This window comes from Gasterosteus aculeatus, chromosome 4 (genome assembly GCF_964276395.1).
Source record: "Gasterosteus aculeatus chromosome 4, fGasAcu3.hap1.1, whole genome shotgun sequence".
NCBI lineage: Eukaryota > Metazoa > Chordata > Actinopteri > Perciformes > Gasterosteidae > Gasterosteus > Gasterosteus aculeatus.
In genome coordinates this window covers 32,485,670-32,498,487 of record NC_135691.1, presented here as the reverse complement: position 1 = coordinate 32,498,487, position 12,818 = coordinate 32,485,670, and the positions used below count along the sequence as shown (strand labels likewise).

Sequence of the window (12,818 nt, the reverse complement as noted above, 5' to 3'; positions counted from 1 at the left end):
ACAACGGCACAAAAATATTTGTTTTTCAGTATTTTATTGCTAGTTGTATTCTAGTGATCAGTAACTGTTTAAGAGCTTACATCATCATTAAATGAGTCCACAGACGCATCCGACCTGTTGATAGTAGAGCTGCTGGTTGTATTTCGATTTTTATTACATCTTTGTAGTTTCAACATATGACATTCTGACCAGCCTTCTCTGGCAGTAAAACTTGCAAATCAATTCTTAATTGTCTTAATTAACGCTGTACACTGCAACATTTAAAAATATATCATATTTGCGTGAGCAAAATCGTGGTCTCATCTCATGGAGATTTGAACTTTGAAGGACTGTGTCCTCTCATCCCGCCTGTTCCCCGCAAAGAAACATTCAGATTGAATCTCCTTTGAGTGATTCACAGTTTTGTCAAAGTGGGTCAAAAGTCCACTATAGTCTGTCTCTATATGTGTGTCTCTACCTGGCTCTTCTCGCCAAAAGCCCCAAAAGCAACCAGCCATTTATTTTTCCATTTAATTGGTTCCTTTTATTCCCCCCTTTGTCCTCCTTCTGCTACTCTGCCCATCACTCCGGCGCTCTTTCCTTATTAGCTTATAAGGCCCATTGTGTGGTTGCCATGGTAACAAGTGGCTTACACAGTGAGAGAGACACACACACAGGATGAGAGAAGCAGGGAGTGTATATATATATATATATATATATATATATATATTTGGATACAACAGTCACAGAATTCAAAGCATGCCAGTGAAAAGGAGAGTGGGTGAGGGAGGGAGGGAGCCTAACGTCGCAGGGGTAGAGGGAGATGGTGCGCGTGGTGGTGGTGCTGGTGGGGGGGGGGGTGATGAACAAAAAACTGAAAGATGGAGAGAATTGCAATGTGAGATTTAAGGGGGTTGGAGAGCGAAATGAGGACTAGAAAGTGAAGGGAACACTTTTTCCCCCCCGCTAGCACTCCATAAAAGGTCCTTCCTTCCTTCCTTCCTTCGTTCTTGACAACATTCCTCTCTCTCTCTCTCTCTCTCTCTCTCTCTCTGTCTCTCTCTCTCTCTCTCTCTCTCTCTCTCTCTCTCTCCGAACGCCAACCCAACATTTATACAACAAATGTCCGGCCCTGCAGCAGAGTACGCAGGTGTCAGCCACCTGCGTGGGCAGTTGGATGAAAAGGCGGCCTATTTATAACCTGATCCTTCGCTGCTGCTGCAGAGCTGCAGAGCTGCGGTTTACGTAACGTTGGACATTGCTGGAGAAGATATTCCCTCGGCGCAGAGTGGCAAGTGAAACGCGGTGCTCGTGTAAAAGCGGCGCAGCTGCAGACGCGCTCTTCCTCCGCAGAGCCCACTGCGACAAGTCGGGGAGGAACAAGTATTGTATTTACTCAACTGGAAGCTTTTAAGTTTTCTTCTCTCACAGCAACATCTGTCGCTCTGTTGTTTTTGTGCAGAGATGACATCTAAAGCTGCACAGTAATTACTATCATTTTATCCGATGGGTCGGTTGAATAAGTGTTACCTGACAGCGTTGGCTAATTGCAATTAAAGTAAAATAGCTTTTCAACTTTGGACTCTTTGTTTGGTTCTTTTTCAAACTAAAACTTTCATCTATATTTCATGTCATTGTTTCCAGAAGCAGCAGGTGGCTGTTTTCATTTATAAACCATGTTGACACTACTCGTGATCGAGTAGTTTTCACAGTATAGATACCTCAGGACGCACTGGTTTAACCGCAGTGTTGAGCAGGAAGACTCACTGCAAGTATTCTAACCGAACATGTGTTTCCTGTATGGACTCTTGCTTCTAAAGGACCATCGCCAATGAATTTGTCTCACGTTTCATCTCGCAGGCGGAGTGATCGGCGAGCTCCTCCGGTTAACGGGCCGTAGACGGCACAGCGATTAACCGCCGCGTGTGGCCACGTGTTTAAGTCCGTTTAAACCTCCGGTGCCTGATTCCAACCTTCTTCTGTCTGCTCGAACATCGCGCGCTTCGCCTGCAACTCTAAGTCACATTCAGAGTCACCGGCGCCTTTGTTTGCTGCGTTAATGGAATACTCATGCGCACACGCACGCGCACGCATAATCAAGCTGTCTTTGTTATGCATTTTACATTTTCATGTCTGGGCCAGTTTAGCATTAAAGTTGAATGAAATTCATGAAACGAACTAGTAGTGCCCAATGATACCGTCCCTTGTTATTGTCCATGTTTAGTCGTTGCTGAACAGAAACGTGTGTGTGAATAGCATCTCCCCATGAATGTGCCCTCCGTATACTTATTACAGTTTAATCACTTTGTCTGTGTCACTCTTTCCTACTCATGTATGTTAAAGTCACGGCCGAGCTGGAGCAACACCTCCCCGACACCTTGTCGCTTCGGAGTCTTGCGCCTCGAGACTTTGCTGTTCTTTGTAGTAAAATGTCCTCTCCAAACTGAGACGCAGCTCTAATTAACACCATAGTTTCATGATGGAGTGGGACAGATCTGATCACACGTTCCGTGTGCTCATTTATTCTTCACCTCAGGCAATTGTGATCACACGACGGGTTAAGATCGGGAAGGCTTTGTTTTCGCTGCGTTTGATTCGACTTGTTCTGCTTCCTGCTTTGTTTCACCAACCAAATAGTACTTTCTATTTAGGGCTAATGGGTTGATGCTAACATGCGATCTGCAGCATTGTTCTTGTGCACGGTAACATTTACCTCCACCTGACCTAAACCCGGCCGCACGTAGCCGCTAGCCGGGCTGCAGGTGACGGTGACTCATGAACACAAAAGAGGCGGACAAAGACGTGCAGTTAAAGTTCCAAAATAACCGAACGGAGAGCAGCAGGTTTCAGTGGGATGCAGAGAGGCACTCGTCGGCGAGGAGAATAGAAAGACCCTGATTGGGATGATAAAGTGCAGCTTAATAGGGCAGAGACTCTCATGTAGCGGCCTGTTTGTCATGCTGCAAATGACGACTTCAGGGCATTTTGTCCTCGTCAAGGACTAATGTGACCGGACTGAAATCCGACCTGGAAACAAAATGAAAACGCACGTTTTGATAATTCGGGTGAATAGTACGACTCGTACAGACACGCACGTACATGCATCCCAGACACAGAGTTCATTAGCAGTGACCTTATATTGTATCCCACGCACTGTCCCGCCATGTCTCACACACGCAGACACACACGCACACACATGGTCATTTTATTTCAATGACGCTCGTGAGACGCTTCCGTCACTGCTGACTTCAGGAGGGTTGAATAATGGGTTACCGCGGGAGATGAGCCGGTTGCCGTGGCAATATACTCTGCGTACTTGAACCGGGGGTGACGGTGTGAATTCAATATTTAGAGAACGGCCCCCTGTGAGCCTGAAGGACGGGTTCATACTAACCGGCGATCAGAAATAGGCTACTAGATGGGGCTGCTCGCTCTCTCTCTCTCTGCCTCCCACACGGGTGAGGCGGGGGAGTTGCACCTGTGCGTGTGACATTAGCTCCGCTGTCGGGTTTCATGACCTTAGCCGATGATTGTGACCTTTTTAACAACACTTTTACGGGCCTCTCGTGTAATTTCCTCAAATCAACAACCCAGACTTTGAATTTCTCCCCATCACGGTGAATCCGAGCGTGAGGACGTGGGTTTGGCTGGTTAGCCCGGCGCTAACCTGGTGCTAGCTCCGCGCCCGAGGTGATTTATCCAGGCGCTTAGGAAATAGGGTTCAGTCTGAAATTTCTGCCACAACTGACAGCTCCGATATTACTGTGTAGTTTTTAATAACTGTCTCTGAGACCGAGGAGCTATCAGATGTTCGGATCGCGCCCCCCCCCCCCATCGCCTCATGCTACCACACACACACACACACACACACACACGCAGAGGAGAATGTATGAGAGATGGTGCGTGAGGTATTTTATCTGTGAAGCACCGTTCAAGAGAAAGAGAAAGGCAAAGTCAAGACAGGAAGTCATTTAGAAAATATATTTGGCAATTTAAAGAGACACAAGTGAGATTGGAGCGTTTTAATGCATGTGAGGTGCAAAGTACAAACAAATTAACGGTAGATACTAAATACCAAGGCAGCTACGGTGCAGCGAGAGATACAAATAGTCCTGCGTTTAACTCAAATAAAATGCAGTGGTTCAAGCTTTGATTTCTGACTTTTGGCGCATTCAAAACTGATGTTGCAGTAGTCGAGGCTGCTGAAGATAAACGGCAGATATTTAAAAAGAAATCCAAACATATTCCTACCAAGGGAGGCCGGCGAGACCGATTAGGCAAAAAATGCTGACCTCGCTGGCTGCGACTCTCGATGGAGTCTTTCGTTATCACCGAGGTCGCTGTTCCAGAACGTGCCGGTTTGGGCTTGAGTACACAGAAGGCCGCATTAAAACACCCGCGATGAGTGAGGTTTTGTTGGAACCATTTTGTCCAAACATACGAACTGGATCCAACTCGGAGACGACTGCAGTGCTGCTGTGTGGATTGAACGTCTCTGCTGCAACAGATCGAGCATCACTCCCGTCTCCCCAGTTTCCTCTTCCCTCCCATTCTGACATTTAACCTTCGGCTCTGTATCGCCGCGCTTTAATTTCCCCCCTCCTGCCTCCCGCTGGCTCTGTCTTCTGTCTTTGTGCCAGTCATTCGTTAATGATATGTATGTATGTATGTATGTATATATATACATATATGTGTGTGTATGTATTTATACATACATGTGTGTGTATGTACATGGATTCGCCTCTCTATCTTTTTCAAGTACGACATCTTGTTGTGAACTTCAATTTTGTATGAAGGGCTTCATTTAAAATGAAGATGCTACTCTGAAATTAAATCTTGCTTCTGGTAAGTGATTGCTTGCGGGGGGGAAATGGAGGTCATTATTTTGGAGGAGCTCCTACGTTAGAGGCCAATGTGAGCCGGTGAGAATCGTTTTTAGGTATGGACTGTGTTCACGGAGGACCAATGAAAGGTATTAAATCTAATAATAAACGCTGTCTTGCATTGCACAAAGAAAACGAACGTAGGAAACTTTAGAATAAAACAAGTGCAAGTAATAAGAGTGATGCATGTCCTTTGATGGAGGTCACCTTTTAATAGCTTATTGCCCCTGAAAGTCCTGCATGTTTTCCTGCTATTACAAGATGACATTTCTGCTGTGAGCATCGTTTCTGACCTCATTCGCTGTTCCCACAAATCAATAAAACACGTTGATTTGTTTTTCTCATAATTGCAAAAACCGTAGCCAGTACATACTTTATGCTAAATGCAGTATAGTGTACCAGTATCAATACACTAAAGTCTCACACAGCCCCAGTCTCTTAATGGTGTCCCAAAAGGTTCGCCGCTCAGTCCCCTCCTCTTCATCCTCTACATGCCGCCCCCCTCCGACCCCCCGGTACCAGCTCCACTTTCACCACCAACTGGTCACTTAAAACTCTTTATTTAGATCGGCTCTCCATTCAACGGTGTGTTTTTGTGTTGTTGTTGTTGTGTACTCATGTGTCATGTTTCTTGTCATTGTGTCTGTTCCCCATTAAGGGCCTTTGGTTTAGTTGGAGGCAAAAAAGAAAAGACCTGCTTGAGTCACAATGACTAAAACCACCAGAGGGCGACGTGACTTGAACGTAAACACGTGTTTTAATGTGACGCTAATGACGGCTTTTCCAATCATTGTACAACAGAGAGAGCACTCAGAAAGGAAAAGGGACTTCCACTGAGTCAATACGTGTTTTTTTTGTTTTTTTGTTCTTCTAATTCTTTATGAAAAGCTTTTCATGGTCAGATTTATGTGTTATGTCTTCAGTCTCATGATGTGCAGCTAATCATAAATCATGCTGACCTAGTGTGCATACTTACGGTACTCAAGTGCAGAAAACGCAGCCTATCCAGTCATTGTCGTTGAATTGGGACACGGCCGCTGGAGGCATCTTGAACGGCTGGACTCCCCAGGGGAGGTGCATTCTGAGGGTTTTCTCTCTATGAAGAGATGTGGAGATGAGATCACGGTGTTGTTCTCGGCCTGTCACTCGTGATTTATGATCCTTCAGAAGATGAGGGTTGATTCGCCGCCTGGTATTGAGACACACACACACACACATCACAGCGGTTGTTTGTGTCGAGATGAGCATCAGCCGAGCTGCTGCGTGTCGCTACTCGCGCCTGTGTGTTTGCGTACTAGTTTCGCAAGAAAAATGCAGGAATGCGGCGCGATTCAGCCGCTGTTTCACCGCCGGACTCTTGCGTTCATACGTTGGCTGCGTTTCAGTGGAAAAAGTAGGAGAGGAGTGTGTGAACAGTATGAATGTTCTTTGGTTTCAGCTGCACTTGCTATAAAGGCCACGGTAAGACACACACACACACACACACCCAGAGGACCGTCATGCGGAGCAAACTGTTGGATCAGGAAGGGATAAATAATGTACAGCCGTGAGGTCTGTTTGACGGGAAAATGAAGAAATGAATGTTACCTGAAAAAGTTTGAGACAAATTATGCCGCCACAATATTTTCCCCCTGATGTTGATCTGACGTTAGTTGTTTTTTTCTCTAAATCTCTACCTGAAGCGCACGTTCATGTAACTTTCAGCTCGGCCTCTGTTATTTCTCTCCGTCTAGACCAGGGGTCTCAAACTCAAGTCAGGTACGGGCCAGATGCAGCCCACCTCGACCGAACGCGGGCCAGACCATTATGGCCGACGGGGGGGATGACACTGACGGTCCGACCGGCGAACGGAACGGTCGGCGCTGGGGTGGAGGTTGTAAGTGGCTGCTAACAGCGAGGTTGCTACAATATAGAACTCGCGGGCCGCACTAACATTACACTTTCATATGAAGGCGGGGGCCACAAAATATCGTCCCGAGGGCCGCAATTGGCCCGCGGGCCGCGAGTTTGAGACCCCTGGTCTAGACAAACACACCAACACCTGCTGATTCGATTGCTGTGTTTTATCATCCGTGCACTTTTCCCTCGCTCCCCTGAAGGCTTGAGACACTCAGTCAGAACCCCGCACCCCCCCCACACCCCGATACACACACACAAAAAGTGGGAGAGATGCTGGCACTCTGGCTCTGTTGCCATAGCAACCAACCGGCTCACCTGTTGCCAACGGTTGTGCGTCTCGGGAAGCAAAGAGAGTGATATTCTAGACGGGGCTGAGAGAGAATCATATACATAAAGAATAAAAAGTTTAATATTTTCACTCTTTGATGCGTTCATGGTGCAGTCGAAATGCAGGAATCATTGGTGTCAATGCCACAGACGTTGCGTGTTGTTAAAAAATGCTCTTTGTTTAATCAATCGAACCTAGAAAGGTTTAAAGAGGTGCGTTAAACCCTAAAGGTGTAAGAGATCACGAATGACATCATGTCAGAGATCAGCGCTGTTGATTGATGGTCAAACCGTAGAGGACGACGCAGGCGACAAAGGCACCTGTGTGCCTTCTTGCTCCCGTCTGTGCTGGAAGATGCTGAGTCACTTAAGAGCTTCCACCTCGTGCAGAGTAACGATAAGCTCAGTCTTTGTCCTGCCGGATGACGAGTCATTAGCGGAGGCCTTTTAAAGGGTGTTTCCTACCTTTGAACACAGCCGGCCGGTGCAGTAAACTGGATCCATCCCATTCGGAAAAAACGTTGCTTTTAAATCGAGGATTGTTAATAATGCTTCACCTGCTACTCAATGGTGCTTGAGCATCTCCCGCTTTTTAATGACCGATAAGGAAAGTCTCTCTGGCCGTCGGCTGATATTTTTTCTCTCTACTCTTATGTAATTGCTTCATATGGAAATGGACTGGGACTGTTTCTGTTCATTCGACTCCATGATTGTGTGTGTGTGTGTGTGTGTGTGTGTTTGATGCTTATCGGCGGTGAGGTTGTTTACATGACCTGGTTCACAATCTTAGCTCCCAGTGACGGGGAACAAACAAAGGGAGTATTAACCTTCCTTTTCAGCTGTTTATAGAGGGCGGAGTGGAATATTATGTTAGATTAACAGTTTAATAAGCAGATAACTGGGAAACAATCCGACCCGGAGAAGCTTCCTGCTGGTTTCAAACGCCGATGAGCAAGATGTCATTTAACCTTCTGCTGGATTAGCATGCATGAGATCAAAGACCTGACCAGCTGCTCCGTCCCACCCAGCCGATCGCTAACCTTTAAATTAATGCTTTAAATTAGTGCCGACCACGTTGTTGTTGTTTGATCACTGAAAGATATTCTCGTGCTGTTCAGCCAGTTCCTGTTCTGTATGATAATAGGAGCAGACTCCGTACACAGCGACTTAATGCAGCGATAATGTGACCTAGAGAAGAAAACTCTTTATTGGAATTCTGATTCTTTTTCTTGTAGAACGTATTATAACAACTCTACTGACATTGTTGTGTTTAACATGTTAAAATGCAGCCATAAAGAAACACAAGCGTTCATTTAAAGTTGTGTTTTTGTCCACTTTTCTCTGTGGGATTCCTGTATTTTTTTTCCTTTTACTGACTTTGATCCACTTTGCATGCTTTTATCTCTTATGCTCGGTTTATACCTCCTATTTGGATTTAACTCCATACATTTTGTATTTAGCTTTCAATGCAGTGAGTAAGAGACTTCTTTTGAATCGGCCCATCCATAAAATAAATAAAATCTCGTTGGAACATTATTCCTTTGCTAGATTCTCGTTAGTCGTCGGTTCATCATTGTGCGTTTGAGTGCTGCTCCTCCGCTCTGGAAAAATTCAATAAATAATCACGATGGATTAAGAATGAGAATAATACACCTCTCATCTTGCACATCGCGTTACGAGGAATACATTGTTCAAACATGCGAGACAATCGCCGGCACCTCAGGTGGAACTTGTACACAGACGATGAGCACAAACCAACGAGCTGCGTTAATCAAGCAGACGGAAACAGAAGCGCGGACGCGTCGTCCAGAGCGACACAAACGCCGATCTGTGCAGAGAATCGGGAGGAGCTTTCGGCCCACTGCGCGCAGACAGAGAGGGCGCCTGTTGAAGCATTCCATTGAAAAAAGAATAAAGCCCAGTGAATGGTGTACGAACGTCTGCCCCGATGACTTTGTGCGCTCATGCAGAAGTTCAGACGCGCGGCTTTGCACCCAGACGAGGTGTAAAAACTCAAGTCATGGGTTCTTTTATTTCTCTTTGGAGGAACAAAGCGTTTCAACAGGAGAGCAGAAGATGTATTACCTCCTTCTTATCTTCCTTCCTGCAGCTTTGGCCGTTTTGCGTTCCTGTTTTCGGCTTTTCCCCTCTCTGTTCCGTAGTGTGCGAAGCATTTCGCTATTTAAATATTAATATATGCTTTGTTTGTGCAGCGAGTGTAAACGCTCGATCGCTCTTGTTTTTTTAAAATCCGTTGGCGTGAATCTCTGTTGTGACAGGCTCGTTTTATGCAAATCTCTATCATTTAATCCTAATCAGTCAGTGTTTTTTCTTTTGTGTGCAGACGACGGGCCGTACCAGCGAGACCCTCCCCCTCCGCCTCCTCCTCCTCTCTGCTCTTCCTCCACATCCAGTGCTCTGTTGGAGGAGCGCAGGAAGAGCCACATCCCAGAGGAGTTTGCGGGCCTCCTGCATGGATCCTCCCCGGCGTGTGAAACGCCCGACACACCGTACCACCTTTACAGCCCCAAACCCCGAAAGCACGCCTGCACCGACGCCCAGAGCGGCCTGGTGCCGAGCCCGGACGTCAGCCTCGTGATCGCCGGCGGAGCCCCTCAGATCTTCTCCGGGAGCGACCCGTCGCCTCGGAGGGCCGCCGACCCCGCCCAGAAGCCACAGGTGGTGTACCGCACCATCTTCCACACCCGGGTCAACCAGGAGCAGGCCCGACCCGCGGACTCCTCCTCCTCCTCCTGCTGCGCCTCTGGTCAAAACGGTGGCGTTCCAGAGTACCGGGGGGTCCAGACAGGAGGCGGCGCGCCCAAGGGCGGTGCGGGCGGTGCCGGCTGCGAGGAGCGGGCCTGCACCCTGGGGAGGATGAGGTCCATCCCCCGCAGTGTGCTGGACCTGCAGCGCTCCAAGTCTCTGTCCAAGTCCGATTCCAACCTGGTAGCTGTGTCTCCCATACTGGTGGGTTGTTGCTTCCATCTACGTTTGTTGTCCTCATCTCAATAATTAATTGTGCAACTCCAGTGTTGAGCCTGATCTTTGAAATGGAGCTACAGTAGGTTGCGTTATGGAGGCGGGTTAAATCTTTAAAATCTTTTTCCTCCCTTAGACTTTTATGTAGGAGGCCGAGAATAACATAAAAATCTCTCTTATCAAAAGTCATGAACAAGTTTCTCTTTTTAGAAAACTTAAAGGTCAGATCTCAGTTTGCAACGAGAGCAAATCAGCATTGACTGTAAATGTTCAGGTGAATGAATTATGCAGCCGTGGGGATAGTTGGCATCCTGCTGTATCATGCAGGCTGACTTCAGACACAGAAACCAGTGCAGCCAATTAGATAACACACTAATCTGGGCCACAGCGCTTCTTTGATTCATTGCAAATAAATCATAAGCTAAATAAATAATCTGTTTGAAGAAAAATGCTTCATTACAGATAAATCTTTGATGAGCACTGAGAAACGGTTTATGGGTGTCCAACATATTAAGGTCAAGAAGCATTTGGCGAGCTCTGCTTCTCTTTAGAGTCATCAGGCGTAAATCTGATGCTTTTGTCCGTGTCTAGGAGGAGCACGGCTGGGGGTCTGGGTCTCGTGGCCAGGGGCCCGGAAGTCCCAGCCCAGGAGAGGGCTCCGGCCCGGGGGGGCGACTGGAGAGGACACCGTCCTTCACGGCTGAGTGGGAAGAGGTAGGAAAAGGTTGAGCATGAAGGAAAGTGGGGGACAGAAAACCAGAAGGAAAACATCTTCACATTACTGAGTTTATTGTACTGGGACACTACATGCATATCGGTGAAATTGAAGCAGCTCTGCGGGGGGCCGCAGTGGAAGACCTCCGTGCGCTCAGGTATTCACTTCCTTTAAAAGCTACCGTGCTGCTGCAGGAGCCCCAGTGGCGGCTTAACGTGCTCCCACGTAGATTTGACCGGAGCTGCAGAGAGGAAGCGCTCTCTGCTGCAGAGGTTGGAGAGCGGAGGGCCGAGGGTGCGTTTGTGCCCGGGGGCCCCCCTTCGGTACCAAAGCGCCTCTGACCCAGATGTTGCCCATTAACCGGACTGCCCCTTCATAAACACTTTGGGTCACTGACTCGTTAAGACTCATTTGCAACAGACAGCACTGATGTCTGTGCGTGTTTATACCCTGAAATTTCAATTTTCTTAGATTAGATTATTTTCTAATAATAATAAGAAGGACTTAAGTGCTATTTTTCAAAATAACGGCAATGCATGTGAGTGAAAGTAGATGTGTGCGTGCCTGTTATGTTCATAGCTTGCTGATGGTGATGAATTACCATATGGAATTTCCCATAATCCCCAGCAATTAGGGTGACCTTTCCTGTGTAATTGCGTGGCGCGGGATACGAGGTACGACGGCTTCGGGGGAAATAGTGATATATGGGGATTTCCAAAATAACAACGTTGCTCTATTTGCGGCACATGCCGAGGAAAGCGTTGCTTTATTAGCAGAAGCGTCGTGGGGGACGTCCCAGAACCGTCAATACTCTGAAGATATCCAAACTCATTAGTGCCACCGGCGCAGTAGCTCCTGCATGTTACACATGTGATGCTTTCATACGGCTTTACCTTGAAAATCGCTGATTGTTTGTGGTTATTTGGATGGTAATTAAGAGCCTGCAGCGGAATCTGTGCAATGTGTTTAATCTAGAAAAGAACAGCAGTGAGCTGATGAGCGACAAAGAGGACTTCGGTGAAATGAGTGTTGTTTATTGCTTGAAGTCGGAGGGTTATTCTGTGCGTTTGATGCTTCATCCAGAATCTAATCGACCATCTTGTGAAATGCAGCTTCAAGATAACTTCCCATCATCGACCTGCAGTCGCTGCTTTTGCCTCTGGGCTCCATATTCAGGGTGCATTAGTTTTTCTAGACATCGGGTTCCGTGATCACCTGTCGACAGCCCGACACCAATGAAGCCGCTGAATTTCCCTCCATCGGTCTTCCTCCTCCTTTTACCTCTGCTCCTTCTCCCCTCCCCCATTTGCTCCTCCCTATTTTTTCAATTCACTGGGGAAATGAGTGTGATCCAGCGAGCTGCCAGGCGTAATGATCATGTTATGTGACACTTGAATCCAGAAATAGGGGTTAGCCTTATTACTGGGAACTGGCTTTCCCTTGAACTTCTCTCTCTCTCTCTCGTTTCTTCAGATCGACAAGATTATGAGCTCTATTGGTGCAGGAATCTGCAGCGGATTGGACATCAAGGAGGACACCTCAGGTAAAGTACACACGGATGTATGTATGTGTGGCCGTGTCAGTAAATCTAACACGAAGGACAAGTCAGGTTTATTACTTCCGGGGTGTTATTTTAGTATCTTTTGTCCGTCGCTGTTTGAGAACACCGAGCTCTGGGAACACTGGGACGATTTTACAATGAAGTCCAACACTGCAATAAACGGAAGCATTCAGATCATCAGCTAGCGACCAACTGGTTTCCAAGCTGAAGGCCCAGATCCTCAAAGGGTTTCATCAGTTCTGAAATATCAAGAACGTTTGCAGAACACGAGAATCGCCACACAAATAGTGTTCAAGAACAAAACCTCTGAATTACATGAGCTGCTGTCTGGTTTGCTCAGCGACACACAAACATGTGTAACTATCGATGGAGGATTAGGGACGCCTTATTTAAAGAGGATTAGGAGCCACTGCGCTCTGGAGCTGCAACCAGATCTCGTTAAGCTCATTGATCAATAACTTTAGAGGTGGAG

At 47.0% G+C, this 12,818-nt stretch overlaps 1 protein-coding gene across 7 annotated transcripts in view; it reads left to right on the top strand.

Annotated features, from left to right (window-relative positions):
- The window catches only part of anks1b (ankyrin repeat and sterile alpha motif domain containing 1B), a 115,132-nt gene that overhangs the window by 68,344 nt on the left and 33,970 nt on the right, over positions 1 to 12,818 (top strand). For all 7 annotated transcript variants that reach the window (XM_078100368.1, XM_078100365.1, XM_078100369.1 and 4 more), the window contains 3 exons: positions 9,433 to 10,058; positions 10,662 to 10,784; positions 12,259 to 12,328. In XM_078100368.1, coding sequence (XP_077956494.1) covers positions 9,433 to 10,058; positions 10,662 to 10,784; positions 12,259 to 12,328 — 819 coding nt within the window. The remainder of the gene's footprint in view (positions 1 to 9,432; positions 10,059 to 10,661; positions 10,785 to 12,258; positions 12,329 to 12,818) is intronic.